Raw genomic sequence first — 21874 nt, forward strand, 5'->3', positions numbered from 1 at the left:
TAATTTCATCTATGTATATAGCAACATTTGTACAATGTTATTTGTACAGTATTATTAAATTGAATTATATGTGGCATAATACAATGTTGTAAAGAAATAAATGAGATAAAGATGAACCCACTGTCCCTGTCCCCCACCAAAGCCAACCATAACATCTCCCAATTTATTTAATTGTTTTTTTACCTTTCAGAAAGCAGTACGACCAATCCAGACCTTTTAGGGTCCAAAAGCTGTGATTTTCTGAAAGGTAAAAAAAAAAAAAGAAAAAAAGAAAGAAAGAAAAAGAAAAGATACAAGGAGAAAGAAAAAAAAAAAAAAGAAAAGGGGGTGTAGTGGAGAAAGGAAGGGGAGAGGAGAAAATAATAGGGGGACAAAGGGAGAAAGTATCATGGTGTCATTTCAAATACCTTATGGTCTCTGGATCTTGTGAAGAAACAGAGACTGAAGTGCATAGTTTCACCCACCCACCGTGGAGGCTTAACCTCTTTGGCAGCAGCATATAAAATAGGGACTGGCTACATTCTTATTATTACCCCAAATCCTAATCTGCTCCTGCCACTGCCCCTCCCATTCCCCACCCCCAATAAAGGGGGTGGCGGGGAAAGGCACCAGGCATCACAGGATCAGAAGTTTTAAAACATTTCAGTTAGGGAAAAATGGGCCAAAAGTCAATGTAACAAGTTTTGGCTTTATAAGTTTGTACCTAGATCAATAACCTCTTAGAGTCCTTAGTTTCCTAACCATCTAATAGTCTGGCTGATTCTTTTAAGCCATCTAAAAAAATCTATGATCCAATCTTTACTTACGTTTTCATTAAACAATCAAGTTTGCCTGCTCACCCCAAAAGTGTAATGATTCATATCAACACAGCACAAGGAATAAAGCTAATTCATTTCATGAAGGCTGCTGAGAAGGCACCTCTGGGAGGAAACACTAGATGATGTTTCAGAAATGATTTTATCCTTAAAGGTAAATCTCCTTTATGTAATCACTCACTGTTTCCAACCTTTAAAGATGCCAAGAAGATAGGATTTAGAAGGTGTAGGTTACTGAAGTTAGTAATATAAGGGTGGATCGACAGGTCATTCAACTCTGGAATGCACAAGGGTTACCCACAATGATGGAACTTCGGCTTTGATATTGATAAGCAGTAACTTCAAGGCAACCAAGGCTATGTGCTGAGATAGGTGTTTTGGTGGGGAAAAAGGAGAAAACAATCCTTAATGCCAGAGGCTCCATCTAGCTGGCAATGCAGAACAAAAATAAATAATAAAATAAAATATATGAAGTAGGGAACAATGAATGTATTAAAAATGCATACTAAGAAGTGAAAGGAGGTGCCTGACTTTTATCTATGCCTGTATCCCCACTGAACTGTAAATACCAAGAAAACTGGGACAGATATATCTGTTTGTTATCACCAATGTCCAGCATAGTACTTGGCATATGTGAAAAATTCTGTAAAATTGGTAAATGAATGAGGTTACTAGAATTGGAATCAAGCTATATATAATAGATGACCACAAACCAGCCTGCTTGAGTCAGACAGATTAAAGGGTAATGAGAAATAGGGCTGGTATATCAAGTGGAGACCCTCACAGAGTAAGAAAAGCAGGCAGTACATTAGAGCCTTTTAGCTTTCAAGGCAATGCCTCAGGGTTACGAGCACTCCTTGAAATCTCAAGCAGGGGCTGAACTATCTGTGAGGAATAAAGACTCATGCAGATAAGTTCTACAATGCATTTGAATGCTGCAATAGCACGATTAAGATTTTTAACAAAAGACTCAAAATGACTATACAATATGATATGGCTTGAGAAAAAAATGTTTGCATATGCCTATAATCCCAGCGACTTGGGAGACTGAGGCAGAATAGCAGTTTCAAGGCCAGTCTCAGCAACTTAGTGAGACCCCGCCTCAAAATAAAAACTAAAAAGGGCTAGGCTAGGGACATGGCACAGTGGTTAAGCACCCCTGGGTTCAATCCCCGACACCAAAATAAATAAATAAATAAATAAATATTTGTATTAACAAGTGCATAGCATGTACATGGCTTTAGGTCAATGAAGGTTTGTTGATTGAGTACTCATAGAAAGAGACATAATTGTTTGGTCATACAAACCAAACATGACAGCTGTTTTTTCAAATATCTGAAAAACCAGCAATAAGTACGTTACATGTTTTGTACAAGGATAGAGTTTCACCAAAAAGCTGAAGATAAAGGCAAAGAGATTTCCACTCAAATTGTGTATGTCTCTGAGAACCTAACAACTAGGGTATTTCTGGGGTGAGGTGGGCATCCTGATAAAAGTCACTACCGAAGAGGCTTATGTTTTGGCCAGGTGATCAGATCTCAAATGTTTTCTAACTCTGAGAGTTTAATCATAACTTAAAAAGTATGTTTTATGTTAACTAAAACATAACTTCTTTTCACAAATTTCAAAATTGGTAGTCCGGATGGTTTAGTAAACTCAAGCTGACTCAGCATAATCTTCAACAAGGAGTTGCTGTTGGTTCTTCAAAGAGTAAATAAAGTGGGATAAAGAGACTGAAGGTATGAAGATCCATCAGTGGGTTGTCATGATAACTGGCAGGGACATCTCAAAGGTGTGAATGTGGTGACATGAAAATTGATCATAATATGGATACTTTCACTGTGTGGATAGTATCTTTGCCAAGAGTCAAAATGGAACTCTGGGAGAAGGCAGAGCTGAGATGACTGGAGAGTGAAAAGATTTAGATTAAGGTCAGTCTGACGAAGGTTGACAGAATATAAAGCAAGCAACGACAGAAATGCAGGGCAGAAACATATAAGATCCAAGCTGAAGAAGTGATTAGAAACTATGAGTGGATGAGTTTACAAAAGGGGGAGGGGAGTGGGGAGTGAGAGAGTGGTCAAGCAAAGGTGAAAGAGTGTGAACATGAGTATGAATGCTCATAAGAAAAGCACACTGAACAGAAGAAATGGGTAAAAATGTCCCAAGATAGGAATAAGTTGGCAGCTAACAAGAGTAAGAAAGCCCACCTATCTGCTGCAGAGTAAATGAAGAAAAGACCTGTCCCACTGGCCACAAAGATAAGAGCCAACACTGGACATCTGACCTGGAGAAACAGGCAGATCATGAAGCACTTAATAAGCTGTTAAAGAGCACTTTTTTTCCTTTTGTTTTGTTTGTGTTTTAAACAAAAAACAAGTGTATTAAAAGAATTAGGAAGATCCTAAGTTGAGGGGGTGATCATCAGTATCAAATATTGCAAAGATGTTAAAAGGCAAATATTTATGAAAAAGTGACTGAATTCTAGAAGCAAGGGATTGATGACAACCTTGAGAACAATAAAAGTGAGAAGGAAGAGTCATTCATAGTTTCTAAGATAGATTCTCTTAGCTGGGATGAAAATTTTCCAACTGCATCACCCACTGGGGCTAGATAGTATGAGAGAATAACTTGAGACTAATTAACAGACATGAAAAGTAACAGACCAGATCCCAAAGCTATTGTTCTTCTTCTAGAGAGATCAACAGTGACCAGTTTTAAATACTGGACAATAAAATTCCAGCCAGCATGTCTTTCTGTTTCCAGCTTTCCTCTACTATTCTAGCAGACTTTTAAGGTATATAGACCTTATATTTTGAACTGCTCTATTTTTCTTCTCCAGTACTCCTAAAATTAATGAACTAGAATAGTTTACAGGGACTAGGACAGTTACTATGCTGCCTAAATTTACAAATGCCTTTCAGTAGACAAGTTATATACATAAACATATTATATAGTTACAGAATTTTCTCATATCACAAAATTTTCAAGACTACAGCAAATAAGAAAACCAGATAAAATGTAGTGTTTTCCACAAAACTAAATTAAGAAAACTGATTCAGGAACCTATTGCTAGGTTCAAGACTCAGCATCATCATTTACAAGCTGTGTGACCATGAGCAAGTTATTATCTCTATATCTATTTCCTCAGTTGTAAAACTGAGGATGATAATAGAATCTACATCACAGAGTTGATGTGAGATTTAAATAATATGTGAAAAACATTTAGAACAATGACTGGTACTTGTTAATGACTATATAATATGAAATAAATATCCTTTTCTTGTATAATGTGTCTATGATCCTTCCAATGTTTGCTTGGTTTTTCTTTTTTTTTTTTTTTGGTACCGGGAATTGAATGGCACCACACCCAGCCTTCCTATGCTTTCTTAAAAAACAAACAAACAAACAAACAAACAAACAAACAAAACAGGCATGATAGTGATTACCTGTTAATCCCAGTGGCTCAGGAGGCTGAAGGAGGATCACGAGTTTAAAGCCAATCTGAGCAACTTAGCAAGATCTGTCTCTAAATATAAAATAAAGGGCTGGGGATATGCCTCAGTGGTGAAGCACCCCTAGGTTCAATCTCCAGTACCAAAAAAAAAAAAAAAAAAAAATATCCCTGACTCAGTCTATAACAGGTTTGTGATAGGTTTTTAAAAATTTTACTGGTCCAAAAAATCTAAAACCATGCTTCTAAAATAAATAGTAAATAATCACATTTCCATCTCTTAACTTCAGTTGAAAAGAGCACAGCTTAAAAAAATTTTTTCTTGATTCCTTAAACAAGAAGTTATTGTCCTTAAGATTATATAAACATCCTAATCAGGCATATTCTCCACTGAATAGTCAAACTAGGTTATTCTAATGCTCTCAAAAATATTTACCCAAAATAGATAAAATAAAAAACATTAATGCCAATCCTATAGTATATAATCATAATCATACTTACCCTATATTCAAAATCTGCAAACTCCCTGCCCCCACGACCTCCTCTGAATCCACCACGAAATCCTCGAGGGGTAGTAAATGTACCACCTCTGCCACCACCACGCCCTCTGCCACCACGGAAACCAAGACCTCCTCTGCCTCTGTACCCTCCACGACCACGGTTTGGACGAAGTGGAATCCCAAATGTTTCAGCATTTAATCTTCTTTCTTCAGCCCAGGTTGGTCTTCGTTCTCTATTATAAAAGCAAATGGCCTTTAGCATACCAGGTATTAAAAAAACATTTTTCAGCAAAAATACATAGCATTAACTCCCAAATTAAGGCCAAGTAATTCCTAAGGATCAATTAAAACTAAGCATTTAAACTAAGTAGTCCACAGCATATAAATTTAATATCTTCCTATAATATTTGGTTACATTTCATGTGAACATTCTTACAAATATAGCTGATAAAACAAAGATGACAAAGGCACAAATATAATGGTAATCAGATACAGTGGGATTTGCAATTGATTCAACTCAGTACTAATGGAAAAGAGGCAAAGCCAGGCAGGCAAACCTTGTCTTAAGGAAGCTAGGAGATGGAGGGTAGTTTCTTGAATCCCCACTATGTTTCTAGACCAATCTCTGGATTTCATGCCAATTAACCTAGTTAAATGTCTAACAAGTAGCTGTCATCCAGTCTAGATAACTGCAGTGCCCAGAAGAATCAGCCTCCCTATCCATTTTTAAATTGAAGTAAACAACTATCAGCAGATGGTGCCAAACTGCATCGAGGACAAAACTCTTTGAGTTCTGGATCCAAAGTCCTTTTACCTCACAATAATTGGACAATTTTCTAGACCCACATTTACTACAATATAACAGAGTTTAACTGTACTGGCAAACTTTAAGAAACACTAATTGTTTTGGTACTGGCTTCATGTGAAGTACAGTGTAGTGGGGTAAAGGAAAAGATTATGTATGTACATATGTATGCATTTTTGTAGTAGTGGGCATTGAATGCAGTGAGCTCTACCATTGAGCTACATCCTTGGTTCTTTTTAATTTGGGACAAGATCTCACTAAATCTCCCAAGCTGCCCTTGAACTGACTTGTAATCCTCCTGCCTCCGCCTCCTGAGAAGTTGGAATTATAGGTGTGTGCCTCGTTACCCAGCTTAAAAGGTTAATTTAGATGTTAAAAGAATGCTTCTGTTTTAATTAGTAATATCCAAATGTGACAGCATCCCTAAACAAAAGTATTTTGTCATTACTTCCTTTCACAGAACATTATTTAAAACTTTAGTATATAGAATGTTCTTTTTTTTTTTGCACCAGGATATGAACCCAGAGGCGCTTAACCACTGAGCCATATCCCCAGCCCATTTCATTTTTTTATTTTGAGGCAGGGTTTCTCTAAATTGCTCAGGGTTTCACTAAGTTGCTGAGGCTGGCTTTGAACCTATAATCCTCTTGCCTCAGCTTCCTGTGCAATACAGGTGTGCAACGCTGTGCCCAGCAGCATTTTCTTTTAATAAAAGTAAACATTAAAAAAAAAAAAAAATCAAGGGGTTAGGGTTGTGGCTCAGCAAGAGAGCTTGCCTTGCACATGTGAGGCACTGGATTCAATCCTCAGCACTACATAAGAATAAATAAAAACAAAAATAAAAAAAAATCAATTATGTGCCAGGTGCAGTGTTGCATGCCTATAATTCTAGTGACTTGGAAGGCTGAGGCAGGAAGACAGCAAGTTCACAGCCAATCTCAGAAACTTCACGAGGTCCTAAGCAACTTAGCAAGACCCTGTCTCAAAATAAAATATAAAAAAGTTGCCAAGCGAGGTGGTGCATGCCTGTAATCCCAGCACCTTGGGAGGCTGAGGCAAGAGGATAGTGAGTTCAAAGTCAGCCTCAGCAATAGCGAGGCACTAAGCAACTCAGTGAGACCCTGTCTCTAAATAAAATATACAATAGGGCTGGGGATGTGACTCAGTGGTCAAGTGCCCCTGAGTTCAATTCCCAGCACCCAAAAACAAACAAACAAACAAACAAAGTAAGTAAGTAAAAGTCTGGGGGTGTGGCTCCGCAGTAGAGCACATGCCTAGCACATGCAAGGCCCTGGGTTCGATCCTCAGCACCACATAAAAATAAATAATAAACAAAATAAAGGTATTGTGTCCACCTACCACTAAAAACAACAAAAAATTAAACAACAACAACAACAACAACAAAAAACCCACAACAATCACCTCATAAATTGTGATCTTTTTTAGGTATACATTAAACATTGTACATTTATAAGAAAACATTTTATACTTCAACATCATAAAAGTATAAAAATATAAGAACATTTAAAGGACTATACCTATTATCATCACACGAAATATTATCAAAGAAGGACTTGGTTTTGTCATAATAGCAATTAGGTCCAAGTGGATCTTCTTCATCAGCATTTCCTTCACTGTTTTGAGTATCAACTCCTGAGTCTCCTTTATCTTCACCATTTACAGGCTTCTCTTGTTTCTCAAGTTTATCTTCTAATGAAAAACAAATACATACCATACAAATCAAGACTTGTACTAAATAAAACACTGAATCTGGAAAACATCCTTAATCCTGAATAGAAAAACTAAAGCTTACCTTTTAATTTAAGTTTATTATGAAACTCTCTGTCAATCTCCTCCTTGTTAAATTGTGCATTTGCACTTTCAAAGTCAAAGTCTTTCTCAAATTTCATTGGACCATCCCGACGAATACCAAATCTTCCCCTGCCACCTCGATGACCACCTCTCCCTCTCCTTGGAGCTGAGGAAGCACCTGGAACTATGTTAATAAAAAACATATACAAAGGACAATAAGTAGGTCATAGTTAATTTAAGACTGAAGTTGCTACTGTGGTCTTTATGGTCTAAATGATCAACAATAGAAATATTTATAAGTCTCTACATACATTACTATATTTGTATTTTTCCTATTAAAAATTTTTACTAAAGTTTAATGCACAGAGGAAGAATGGCATACATATCTGCCAAACATACGAAGAGCTAGAAACCTAGTAGGTTCTCAAAACTTAAAACCTTTTATGAAAAGTACAACAGAAAACAAGATGTACAGTAGGAAAAATAAACAAGCACTAATCAGCACAAACTGCAAAAGTAAGAGATGTTAATTCTACAACACAGGTAAAACAGACAAGAAGCACTAGTTCTCTTTGTTCCGAACACTTTCCATTTCATTTTGCTATCTTCCTCCTCTAACTGGCTCCACATTACTCAAGCCTCACTGTTTCTTAATAAAAAAAAAAAAAAAAAAAAAAAAAAAAAATTGACATAGTTGGACACAATACCATTTACCTACCTACCTACCCACCTACTTATTTATTTATTTATTTTAATGAGGTGTTAAGGATCGAACCTAGGGTCTCACATATGTTAGATGAGCACTCTATCACTGAGCCACAACCCCAGCGCAAGCCTCACTGTTTCTATATATTCTCTCTTTATAATTTTGGTCAATCACATGAGATATGATAGATAATAAGCAATACAAGGGGCTGGGGTTGTGGCTCAGTAGTACAGTGCTTGCCTAGTACGTATGAGGCACTGGGTTCGATTCTCTCAGCACCACATAAAAATAAATAAAGGTCCACCAACACTAATAAAATATTTTAAAAAATAAACAAATAAAAGGTAGTATAATCTACTGAGGAAACTTGAGAGAAACAACACAAGAATAAGAAGAAAAAAAAAGAGGAATATGGAATAGTGTTTAACACAAATTAACTAAAAAATGCAGAACAAAGCAGTGTGAAGTTGATAATTATGAGAAAAGTTCAATAAATAGTAACAAAGGTCAGAAGTGCCTAAAGGCAATAGTTGTTGTGGTGCCTGCGTGTAATCCCAGTAGCTCTGAAGGCTGAGGTAGGAGGATCACAAGTTCAAAGCCAGCCTCAGCAATTTAGTGAGGCCCCAGGCAACTTGGCGACACCCTGTCTCTAAATAAAATATAAAAAAAGGGCTGAGGATGTGGCTCAGTGACAAAGTGCCCCCAGTTCAGTCCATGGTACCAAAAGGAGTGACTAAAGGGTGAAAGGTAGGCTTGTATTCACTGTTGAGGTTTGGCAAAGTGCCTGGATTTGAAAAAACAAACCACAAAACCCCACGGCAGCATAGCCAGATGCTTCTTATATCTAGATAAGCAGGATTTTAAAAAACATTCAACTTTACTATTAAAAACGACTTGGCCACATTATGGCAAATCCATTAAAAAAAAAAAAAAATTTTGGGCCTGGGATATATATAGCTCAGTTGTCAGAGTGCTTGCCTTGCATGCACAAGGCCCTGGGTTCAATCCCCAGCACCATATATACACATACACACAATTTAATCAGAGCTGGGATTATGGCTCAGTGGTAGAGCACTCCCCTAGCACATGTGAGGCCCTGGGTTCGATCCTCAGTACCACATAAAAATAAATAAAATAAAATAAACGTATTGTGTCCAACTATAACTAAAATAAATAAATAAATAGATAGATAAAATCAAACCAAAACCTATGAATTCCACGGCTCATAGCACAAAACTGTACAGAGCTGGGTATAGTCCTAGTTTCTTAGGAGGCTGATGCAGGAGGATCCATTGAGGCATTCAAGGCCAAGCCTGGGCAACACTGTAAGCACCCATTTAAAAAATGTACAAGAGAAATGAGATAGTGTTTACACACATATACAAAATTATATCTATGTTTCTAAAATTTAGAAAATTACTTATTTCCCATTATGTAAATAAGATGATTATACTTTTTTAATTTGGAAGAGTTTTAAATTATAATCTGATTTCCATTAATGAATTTGAAATTAGTAATACAATGAATGCTTTTGGGAAGGTATGGATTATAAAATAAGTAAACAAACAAACAAACAAACAAAAAAATACCAACCAGAACTATTATTGAGTATTCGCTCCCCCCAGCCTCCGGCCGAAGAGTATATTTGATTTTAACTATTCTTCATTTTAAAATAATTATAGACATATGGAAGAAAAAAACGTGCAGACTGGCCCTTTATACCCATCACCTAGCTGCTCAATGGTAATACTCACATAACTACTGTACATTATCAAAACCAGGAAAGTGCCACTGGCACAATTTAATTAGCTTATATACAGACCTTATTCAGATACCACAAGTTTTTGATGTTCTTATTTTCTGTTATGTCTTTATATATGTATAGGTCCATGACACTTTACCACATATATAGATATGCATAACCATCACCACAACCAAGATGAAGAACTGTTCTGTCACCACAAAGTCACTCTATTGTGGTTAACAATCCTTAATAGTTAACAATCCGCACCTTTCATTTTTTTTATAATAATCATGCATCATACATTTAATATGCTCTCCCAGTTGAGAAGCATAGGATATAGCTTTCAGATCCAAGTAACTTACCCACTTGTCTCTTGTTATCATTTCTGAGTTGCTCATTTTCTGGCCTTGAAACTTTGTGTACTTCAGCTATAGAAGGAGACATGCAAAGTGAGAAAAGAACTCAGGACATACAAACAAAAACTTCTGTAAAATTAGAAATGGGGGGAAAACCCACAAAACAAAATCTATGTAGTGCCCAAAAAGTACAGCCACCCCACCACCACTTTGACTCAAATTTGAAGGACTGACCATTCTATTAAATTCAGTTTAAACCTTCTAGGATTATTCATATAAAGTAAATCCTCTTAATGAAAATAAGGTGAGGTGAAAATGTTGATCAGTCAATCAAGGAACAGTAAATTTTAAGCTAAAGTTCTACCTCGCCTGTGCTCTTGGTTCTCTATTGCTTTTTGGCTGGTAGATGGCAAAGGCCTTGTTGATACAGGGCTCCTTCTCCCAACAGGTGCTGGAGCAGGTAAGTGGGCCGAGGCGGTCTGTACTGCTTGTTCCATGGTTGGACTTTTTCTCAAAGGGTCTAACTGAGGGCTTGAACGACCTAAAATGTAACCAAAAGATAAGAATCTACCCTAACCTGGGATTTCAAAATAACCTAGACCTTAAAAAAAAAAAAAAAAAAAAAAAAAAACCAAACTAGAATTTTCTTTTCGTGGAACTGGGGATTGAACACAAGGCCCTGTGAATGTGAGGCAAACACTCTACCACTGAGCTACAGCCCCAGGCCCTAGAGTTTTATTTCTAACAATTCAAATTCTTCGCACAAATGTGAACTAATTAAAACAGGTTATCTTTATTGGCCTGGTCATCATTTTTAAATATTTTTCCTCCTTTTTTTGGTACTGGAGACTGAACCAAGGGGTGCTTTGCCACTGAGTTATGGCCCCAGTCTGTCTTATTTTTTGAGGCAGGGTCTTACTAATTTGCTGAGACTGACATTTCAGGCATGTGCCATTAAGCTCAGCAGTCTGGTCATTAAAACAGAAAAAAACAAAGACCCTTTACATTTCCACAACTTTTATCTGTGTTTCTACCTAGTGGAATAAAGTTTCTTAAAAATTGTTGCTCAATACAAAATTCCTGGGATATCAAAGATCATGCTGAAGGTAGGAAAAATGAAGGCTATGCCAATAATAACCACCACAAGATAATACTGACACATTTACATGTTTCTGTAGATGACTAATGCAATACCTCTTCATGAAGTACTATTAAAGAAAGTGAAGTAGGTGTTTTTTATATACCTTATGTATTTGGGCAATAAACATCAAAACTAAAAGGCGAGAAACAAAAATAAACCCTTCAGATAATTACACAGTAGCTATACTAATTCTTTGCCGTTTTAAAGCTCAAGAGATTTTTTTTTTTAAGAATTTTTTTTTTTAATATTTATTTTTTAGTTTTCGGCGGACACAACATCTTTGTTTTTGTATGTGGTGCTGAGCATCGAACCTGGGCCGCACGCATGCCAGGCGAGCGGGCGAGCGGGCTACCGCTTGAGCCACATCCCCAGCCCTCAAGAGATCTTTAAAAGCAAGTTTTTACTTTTACATGGGGGTTTGTTTTTCATTTTATGAGGTCAGAACCTAGTCATAGTTTTAACTGAAGAATACAACACTAGGTATTACTATTATGCCTTTTTTTTTTTTTTTTTTGACCCCACAGTGTTTGCTATTAGTCTCTGCTCAGGGAGCTCTCATATTTCATGATATTATACAATACAATGTTTTACTTAAAAATTATGCTCATTTTATGCAAAAGCATTTCCAAGTATGCTACTGTCTATGTGTAGGCTCCAAACAAACTGTTGAGCACAGGCAAACACTGGTTAATGTGTATCCAAGATACTTCAGGGACAATTTATTAGTTTACAGTGATGTAAAGTGTGCAATTACAAAAGTGTATCACCATTTCTAGCCATTAATGGCAAAGTCACTTTGGCCAAAAATTTAGATCTAGATCACCATGAAAACATTTAAAAATAAAGTTATCATTAATAGAAACACCAGTTTTTCCATTGATCATAATGGGAAATCTTGGTGACTCATATAAGTTTTATCCTATGAGCAACATTTTATATTTTATAATCATTCATAAAACAAAAAAATCAAAAAACAAGTAAATAAAATGAAAAGACTCTTTGGAGCTAGGGTCTCATTGTATTCCCAGGATGGCCTTGAATTCCTGGGTTTAAGTAATCCTCTTGCTTCAACTTCCCAATAGTTGGGACTATAGGTGCTCACCACAATACCTAGCCTGTAAAAATTTTTTGAAAGTATTTTGCTATAGTTAACTTTGTAACAAAAAATACAATAACATTTTATATTTATACAATATAGTTAATTTTACTACATTGCAGAAAAATATAATTCTACTATACTGTAGTTAATTTTACTACACAAAATGATCTTTTAAAGCTCTTTATTAAACCCTTTCTTTGAGAAAAGATCCTGTCATTCAGAAGCACTAGAGAAGTACATATAATGGGGCAATCACAGCAAGTAACAAATTAATTTGTTTGTGTTTAAAACATTCTTTTTTTTTACAAATATAGTTTAGTAATCATGATGACAGTTTTGCTATAAATAGGGTAATGTAGGTAATGTGGGCATAATATAGGAATAAATCCAGAAGATATTGAGTAAAAATAAATAAATACATCCTCTTGTGTCCTCACATTCTTTTAAAAAAACCACTTTAAAAAAAATGTTTTTTAGTTGTAGACAGATACAATACCTTTATTTTATTTGTTTTTATGTGGTGCTGAGGATCGAACCCAGTGCCTCAAACATGCAAGGCAAACGCTCTACCAACTGAGCTACAACCCCAGCCCCATGTGTCCTCACATTCTTATCACAGTTTAAAGAAAATTCCAGGTGTTTTAATTTTGTGATATTAAGAAATTTCAGTTGGTGAGATTAAAATGGGCACTCTCTGCCCTTCTTTTTAACAATTTTATATAAATATACCTCCAACTTTAATTAATAAAATTGTACCTAAAATTTAACATTTAAATTTATTTTAAAAAAGTTTTTGGGCTGGGGATATGGCTTAGTAGCAGAGTGCTTGCCTGGCACGTGCAAAGCCCTGCGTTCAATCCCTAGTACCTGAAAAAACCTCCCACCAAAATCCTCTAAATGATCAGGAAGTACTGTCTGCCCCAACGCCATTCACTGGAACAACCAGTTTTTCTCCATAAATTTAAAAATAATAATACTTTTATCATCTATTAAATTCTTTTTCTTTTTGCTTCCATGCCCTGCTATTTATGTCCAAGTTTATTTTAAAGACATTTTTTTCTGCTGGGTAAAGTGATATAAGCCTGTAATCTCAGCAACTCAGGAGGAAGAGGCAGGAGGATCAATCTGAGGTTTGAGGCCAGTGTTGGCAGCTTAGCAAGACTCTTAACTCAAAATAAAAATTTAAAAATGGGAGCTGGGAGGGGCTGGGGATGTGGCTCAAGCGGTAGCGCGCTCGCCTGGCATGTGTGCGGCCCGTGTTCCATCCTCAGCACCACATACAAACAAAGATGTTGTGTCTGCCGAAAACTAAAAAATAAAATATTAAAATTCTCTCTCTCTCTCTCTCTCTCTCTCTCTCTTAAAAAAAAAAAAAAAAGGGAGCTGGGGGTGCTGAGGCTGTGGCTCAGTGGTAGAGCACTTGCCTAGCATGTGTGAGTTTGATCCTCAATACCACACAAAAGTAAATAAATAAAATAAAGGTATAGCATCCATCTACAACTAAAAAATTTAAAAGGGGAGAGGGCTGGGGCTGTAGTTCAGTGGTAGAGCGTTCCTAGGTTCACTTAAGCCCCAGCACTCACCCCAAACCAACCCAACAAAAACTTTCTGTTTAAGTTCTTCTACTATTCCACTTGAATGGATTAAAAGTGCAATAAATTTAATTAGTAAGAAGTAAAGTCTTATCAATACTGAATTTTTCACCAAGGAACAAGATGTTTTTCTCATTATATGTGACTTCTTTTATGGGGGTATTTTATCTCTAAGTCCCTTCCTTTTTCTAAGTTTTTCAGTGAATTCTCAATTCCAAGTAAAAAATTAACATTGACAAATAATGCTAATTTCAATATTTATGTTGCTTTCTTATTGCCTCATATATTCCTGAATTAGCTAAAACTTTTTAAGGCTGAGTAGTAGTGATAGCAGGCATCTGTATTTATTAATAAGAATTCTTCTGGGATTTCTATGTTAGGTTTGATATTGACTACTGATTAAGATAGCTGATATCTACTGAGCATGTGCTGTCTGAGGTACTATGTTAAGAGCACTGCAAACATTTTGAAAATTTTAATTCTTACACAACATGTAAATATTATTCCTGGGTACTAAGTTTATGATTATTTTTATATTTTTCCTTATGTTTATTGTATTTTTATTTCATTGATAACAAAAGTATTAATTCTGTGATTACAGCATCTCTCTCTTTTTAAAAACATTTGTTTTTAGTTGCAGATAAAAACAATACCTTTATTTATTTTATGTAGTAATGAGGATCAAACCCAGTGCTTCACACGTGCGAGGAGAGCACTCCACTACTGAGCCACAAGTCCAGCCCTGATTACAGCATCTTCCTAAAATAACTTTACATTGCTCTATTAAAGAGTAAACATTCATGTAAAGCAATGAACTAATAAATACCCACTTTAGCAATGGATAAAAGCTGACTGAAATCTTGTGACTACTGAAGATTATGAGACTGACTGATGGAAAAAGTTTAAAAATAAAACAGGATCTTTTAAGAAGCTTATTAAAATGCAGATCCCTGCTCCAGCGATTTTGATGTAGTAGGTCTCAGTTAGGACCTACATTTTCCAGAAGTGCTCTAGATGACATTGTTGTGGGTGGTCCACACTGAGAATGACTGCTCTACATCCTATCAGAATGTTAGGGAAGATGCAACAGTACAATGAATAGCTCATTTTTCTCAGACAGTATTTCAAATTTATATAGGCTAGCTCATCTTCAGTGGTAAATCTGGTACTGATTTGATATATGTAAGTGCCATTCACAAATTACACAATTGCTTTAAAAAACACATTAAACATAGAGAATGTTCACCATTCAGTTTCATGATCTAAGAAGTTTTAAGTCTAAACAGTATGTTATTCAATGACACATTAATTACAATACAATAACTAGGAGAAAAAAATTAAAAGAACTAAATAGAAATTATACATGTAATTTACAAACTGCAAAAGCTCAGAGAGAGTAAAAAATCACTATAAAAATTTAGAATGAAAAATATCTGAAGGGGAAAAACAAAAGGCTTACCTTGAGATAACTGTGTTTTTATAGATCTTGTATCCTGTGTAAAGGCAGAACCAACTGCACTACTTTGGGACAAGGTACCACTGTTTGATGTTTCTGTTCCAAAAGATGTCAACGAGCTTCCAGCTTGAAGATTTTTTTTTTTTTAACAACAACAACAACAACAAAAAAGAAAAAATAAAACCTTTCAATTATATAAAATATCATCTTAATGACAACTGCTTATTCCATTCTATAACACTTATACAAATTAAGTGTATAAAATAATTGTTTGAAGCCAGGCATGGTGGTGCATGCCTGTCATCCCAGTGATTTGAGAGACAGAGGCAGGAGGACCACGTGTTCAAGGCTGGCCTCAGCAACTCAGCAAGGTCATAGGTAACTTGGCAAGTCCCTGACTTGCAAAACAACATATAAGGGGTTGGGGATATGGCTCAGTGATTAAGCACCCCTGGGTTCTATCTTGACACCAAAAATAAATAAATAATCACACAAATAAAACAAAACAATAGTTTGGAAAACCATGACAATGTAGGGTGAAAAATGTCAATTTAAAGCCCAGGATACTTGGATGTAAACAATTTTTATACACATGTAGAAGGGTCCCAGGTGCAAATGCAACAGGAAGGATACACATCAGATAAAGAAGTAGCAGAAATGGTACATTTGATACCAACATTAAGTTCAATTATTCTGATACCAAGTATCTGCACAAATGGCCAAATTAACAGACTAGAAGCTTCTTCGGCATTTCCAAGGCAATAGACAAAAGATCCCAGTTTCAATGCTTCACCTTAAAATGGGATTGTGGAGCTGCATTCTGCTTAAAACAGCCACATAAAGTTTGGGTGATACAGTCCCTGGAATGGATCCAGTTATCTCCCATGCTTGGTTATGTTGATCCTCTATAAGTTTCTACAGAACTTCTGGATTATTCACTTTTTATATACTGTGTTTTTTCCCCATTTAATATTATTTCAATAGTCCCCATCCTCATCATCTAAACTCAATAAAGATGATAACTAGAATATTTTATAAAATAAAATTAAGAAATATAAATATAATCACATTATTACTGTCAAGATACAAGTTTGAACTACTTTTCTCAATTTTTAAGGCCCTCCTCTTATATGTCTACCTCTTTTCTTTTAACCAGTCTAGCCCACAACAGCATGCCCCTTGCAGTCTGTTCATTCCCAGGGCAGGCAACTCCATTCCTTCAACCATTACTAACTTTACATGGTCTTTAAGCTACTCTTCCTTACTGATCCCAATTTAATGAATTCTACTTGTTTATATCTCTCTTAAAATGGGGCATCAGGACATAGCACAGTATCTCAGAGCCACTAAGACTCCTTTGGAGGTGCACTTCAATTAGGCAGTGCCATTCTAGCCAGGTCGTGAAAAGACCAAACATAAACTCCTACAATATTCCTGGGAATGCTGTGATTAGCACTTTAAAGAATTCTGTGGGGGAGCTGGGCAGTGGTGCATGCCTGTAATTCTAGCAGCTTGGGAAGCTGAGGATTTCATAGTTCAAAGCCAGCATTTGCAACTTAGTGAGACCCTATCTCAAAAAGAAAAAAAAGGGGGCTGGGGATGTGGCTCAGCGGTAGCGCGCTCGCCTGGCATGCGTGCGGCCCGGGTTCGATCCTCAGCACCACATACAAACAAAGATGTTGTGTCCGCCGATAACTAAAAAATAAAATATTAAAAAATTCTCTCTCTCTCTCTTCTCTCTATCTTTCAAAAAAAAAAAAAAAAAAAAGAAAAAAAAGAATAAAAGAAAAAGAATTCCATGGGGGATCTGAATCAATCCCATTAGCTCTAGTTTGAGCAATGACCAAAACATAAGCTACTTTGATGATGTGTATTCTTAGCCCTATACGGCTCTGTGCTTCCTCACCTCAATCAATCTTCCTCTGCTGCCCCCTGGAGTAAGCATTCTACATCTTCAAATTCTTCAAATTTCTGGTCACACTACACCAATTATTTCTACCCCAATTCTGATTTAAGCCTATAATATACCTCAAAATATTTTTTATGAACGGTTTAAGTAAGGTCAAGGTTTATATTTTCCATAGATATCCAGCAGCTATACCACTGTATGTTAAAGTGGCCTTCCTTTCTCCTTCGCGCTAAACTGGAGCCTTTTTTGTAAGTCAGTATTTGGCGGATTCACCTCTTTTATATCCTTTATTCCTCACTTCCAATGTATTTGTCTATCCTTAGGCCAACAAAGTTCTGATTACTGTAGCTTTATAATATGTCTTGAAATTGGGTTGCGCAAACCTTAAACTTTCTCAAGATTGTCCAGGGTACTCTTTTTAAAAAATTTCCACATAATTTTTAGAATCTGCATGACAATTTCTATTTTTAAAAATCTGAAGGATTCTGATTGGGATTACAATGAATCAATTTAGGGGAAGGTATCATCTGAAATATACTGATTCTTTCAATCCATAAGCATGGATTAATTTTCTACTTATATAGATCTCCAATCTTTTCAGTTTTTTTGAGTTTTATTTAACCAAAAGTGTTTCTGTACATTTAATCAGCAAATGTCCCCTTAGGAAGGAGGGTCAAATGACTCCCTCTCCAGCAAGAACTACCGTTACAGAGATTTAAAAATAACTTTTGCTAAAAATCCCTTTTTGCCGCGCGGGGGGGGGGGGTGTTAGGGATTGAACCCAGGGCACTTTACCACTGAGCTATATCTGCAGTCCTTTCTTTCTTTTTTTTGGGTACTGGGGATTGAACTCAGGGGCACTTGACCACTGAACCACATCCCCAGCCCATTTTTGTATTTATTTAGAAACTGAGTTCCACTGAGCTGCTTAGCTTCTGGTTTTTGCTGAGACTGACTTTGAACTCGAAATCTTCCTGCCTCAGCCTCCACAGCTACTGGGATTATAGACATGTGCCACTGCTTGGGGCCCCTTTTATAATTTTGAGACAGTCCTGTTAAATTGCTGAGGCTGACATCGAATTTGTAACCCTTCTCCTTTCTGAGTTGGTGGGATTACAGGCATGCAACACTGCACCTAGCTATACTTGTAGTTTACTGATGCTATTTTAAGCAGTGCTATTATACATTTCAATTCCTAATAAGCTGTTCTATATCAGGTATCAATAGGCAAATATAAGCCTTGTAGGCCATATGATCCCAGCATAATGACTCAATTCTTCCCTTGAAGGTGAGAAAACAGCCATAAACAACAAGTAAGTAAATGAATATAGCAGCTGTGTTCCAGTAAAACTTTATAAAAATAGAAGGCTAGCTGGACTTGTCATATAGGCAAGTTTGCCAGTTACTATTTGTTATAGAGTACCACAGACTTCCATATATTTATCATGTACATTAACCTTTTATAGTTAATTCACACATTAATTCTAGTGATTTTAATATTCCTTTACAATTTCTACACAGTCAAATCACCCTAAAATAAAGCATTTTTAGTTTTCTCTTTCAATCTTTAAGCCTTTAATATCTTTTACTTGTCTTAATGTAAGGGATAATTTTGCCTTTGCTTCATTTCTGACATCAGGGGAAAACTTGCATCATTTCACCATTATGTTAGTTCTTGTTTTTCATTTACAGAAGTGATACATAATTTAGGAAATTCTCTGGGTGTTGAATTTTATCACATGCCTGTTTGATATCCCTTGAGATGGCTACAATTATTCTTTTTTTAAAATTTTTTTTATATTTATTTATTTTTTTTTTTAGTTTTCAGCGGACACAACATCTTTGTTTGTATGTGGTACTGAGGATAGAACCTGGGCCGCACGCATGCCAGGCGAGCGCGCCACCGCTTGAGCCACATCCCCAGCCCTGGCTACAATTATTCTTGATTTTGTTAATAAGCATTAAACAACTTTACCGTTTCAAGATAAACCTCACTTTATCATTACATAATCTCCTTGTTCAGAATTGCTGGCTCTACTAATACTTTGTCAAAGATTTTTATGTTTTATGACTATTTCTCGGACACAGATCTGTAATTTTTTTCTCATAAGATAATGATCTTGTCAGATTTGGTTATCTCAGTTACCTAACCTTGGTTATCTTGTTAAGTACTTCCTCTTCCTCAGTTCTCTGAGAGCGTATTAGTAAAAATGATCTTTTTCCTAAATGCATAGTTGAATTTACCAGTAAAGCAAGTCTACATTTTTTTTTTGTGTGTGGGAGATTTTAAATTATAGTTCCAACTTCATTAGCAAATACTGAGATTTTATTTTCTCTGTGTTCGTTTAAGAAAGTTGTATTCTTTAAAGAATCTGTCCATTTCATCTAAGCTATCAAAACTTGACATAAAGTTGCTCATAATAGCCCTATATTATTCTTTTTTCACTTTTTTAAAGAGATGGGGTCTTGCTATAGTACCCAGGCTGGCCTTGAATACCTGGGCTCAAACCCTTGTGCTGCTAAGACTATAGGCATGTGCTCCTCCTTATATCATTCTTTAAGGTCTATAGTTATCCCTGCTCTTTATTATAATAATAATTTTTGTGGTGATGGGAACTGAATCCAGAGCCACCCACTTGCTAGGCAAGTGCTCTACTGCTGAGCTACACCCCCAGCTCTACTTTCATTCTTTTTCTTTTTTTTTTAAATACTGGGGATTTTTTAACTCAAAGGTGTTTTTTTCCACTGAGCCACATCCCCAGCCCTTTTCAGTTTTCTTTCTTTCTTTCTTGGTACTGGGGAGTGAATCCAGGGGCGCTCAACCACTGAGCCACATCCCCAGCCCTTTCTTTTGTATTTTGTTTAGAGACAGAATCTCAATGATTTGCTTAGGGCCTTGCTAAATTGCTTAGGCTAGCCTTGAATTTGTGATCCTCCTGCTCCAGCCTCCCTAGCCACTGGGATTATAGGTAAGCACATCACCTGAGTGGTTTGAGACAGGGTGTCATTAAATTGCTGAGGCTGGTCTTGAACTTGAGATCCTTCTGTCTTAGCTTCCTAAATTGCTGGGATTACAGGTGTGCACTACTATGCCTGGCTACTCTTATTCTTGATACCTGGGTATTCTTTCTTCCTCTCTCTTTCCTTGATTGGTCTGGCTAGGGACTTGGTCTGGCTAGGGACTTGTCAATTTTATAAAAATTTTCAAGGAAAACTTTTTTGGGGTGGGGGGCATTGGGGATTAAACCTAAGGGTGTTCAGCCACATCCTCAGCCTTTGTTATTTTGAGATGGGGCCTTACTAAGTTGCTGAGGCTGGCCTTGAACTTGTGATCCTCCTGCCTCAGCCTCCTGAGTTGCTAGGATTACAGGTTTTCACCACCACAACCTGAAATTTTATTACTGATAATTAATTTATATCATATAATGACATGTTTCTATTTTGTTGATTTTTGCTCACCATTTTTTTTTCTATTACTTTTGGGATAATTTTCTGTCCTTTTCTAGCTTCTTAAGACTACAAATCTTGATGTTACAATTTGTAGTCATTAAATTAAAAATGCCAAATTACATTTTTATATTGTGGGCATGTATGAATATAACAAAATTCCATAAATGTGTACAACTATAATGGACCAATAAAAAAATGTGGGAGAACATCATGTACTACCAGGGAAATGACAATATGTGCTTGATTTGTATAAAAAATTAAATTTAAAAAAGTGGGAGAAACATTTTTAAAATTTTCCTGTGATTTCACCCTTCATCTATCGAAGATTAACAGGTTTGTTACACTTCAAATTATTTGGAGATTTTTCAAAATATCTTTATTAGTTTCGCAATTAATTTCTTTGTGGTTTGAGAATATACTGTGATTTTTTTCCTTCTTCTTTTTTCTTTTTTGAAGGAATTTCGGGGTTTTTACCCATTTCCAGCAACTGTATTTATTTATTGTGGTGCTAGGGATTGAACCCAGGGCCTTGTGCATGTGAGGCAAGCACTCTACCAACTGAGCTATATCCTCAGTCTACTGTATGTGATTTCAATCTTTCTGGAGGCCTTCCCTGGGACTGAACCTAGGGGCACTGTCCCACAGTTCTATATCCCCATCCCTTTTTATTTATTTATTTTTATTTTGAGACAGGAATTCACTAAGTTTCCAAGGGTGGCCTCAAACTTTCAATCATCTTGCCTCAGCCTCCCAAACAGCTGGGATTATAATGTATTCCACCGTGCCCAGTTTCTTTCTGGAATTTAACTTGTTATATTGTTGAATAGTACATTTCTACTTGAAGAAAAACAAACAACAAAAAAAACGGTATTCTGCAATTGTTGAGTATATTGCTTTATAAAAGTAACATGAACATTTAGGATGGTGCATTTACTTTTATAAAACATTGACCCTTGCAATTGTGAAGAATCTGTCTCTGGCAGTATCCCTGATCTTTACCAATTTTCTGTTATTAAAAACACAACATGGTTTTCT

At 36.1% G+C, this 21874-nt stretch overlaps 1 protein-coding gene across 4 annotated transcripts in view; it reads right to left on the reverse strand.

Annotated features, from left to right (window-relative positions):
* Lsm14a (LSM14A mRNA processing body assembly factor) overlaps nucleotides 1-21874 on the reverse strand; it is a 62895-nt gene that overhangs the window by 4134 nt on the left and 36887 nt on the right. Inside the window, exons 4-10 of one of the 4 annotated variants that reach the window (XM_076839555.2) lie at nucleotides 15484-15606; nucleotides 10557-10733; nucleotides 10199-10264; nucleotides 7388-7570; nucleotides 7113-7284; nucleotides 4771-5002; nucleotides 184-240 (exon numbers count right to left, since the gene is read on the reverse strand). In XM_076839555.2, the coding sequence (XP_076695670.2) occupies nucleotides 217-240; nucleotides 4771-5002; nucleotides 7113-7284; nucleotides 7388-7570; nucleotides 10199-10264; nucleotides 10557-10733; nucleotides 15484-15606 (977 nt within the window). In that variant the 3' untranslated portion in view covers nucleotides 184-216. The remainder of the gene's footprint in view (nucleotides 1-183; nucleotides 241-4770; nucleotides 5003-7112; nucleotides 7285-7387; nucleotides 7571-10198; nucleotides 10265-10556; nucleotides 10734-15483; nucleotides 15607-21874) is intronic. The other 3 variants (XM_076839557.2, XM_076839556.2, XM_076839558.2) reach the window with 3 other exon arrangements.

This window comes from Callospermophilus lateralis, chromosome 18, assembly GCF_048772815.1.
Source record: "Callospermophilus lateralis isolate mCalLat2 chromosome 18, mCalLat2.hap1, whole genome shotgun sequence".
NCBI lineage: Eukaryota > Metazoa > Chordata > Mammalia > Rodentia > Sciuridae > Callospermophilus > Callospermophilus lateralis.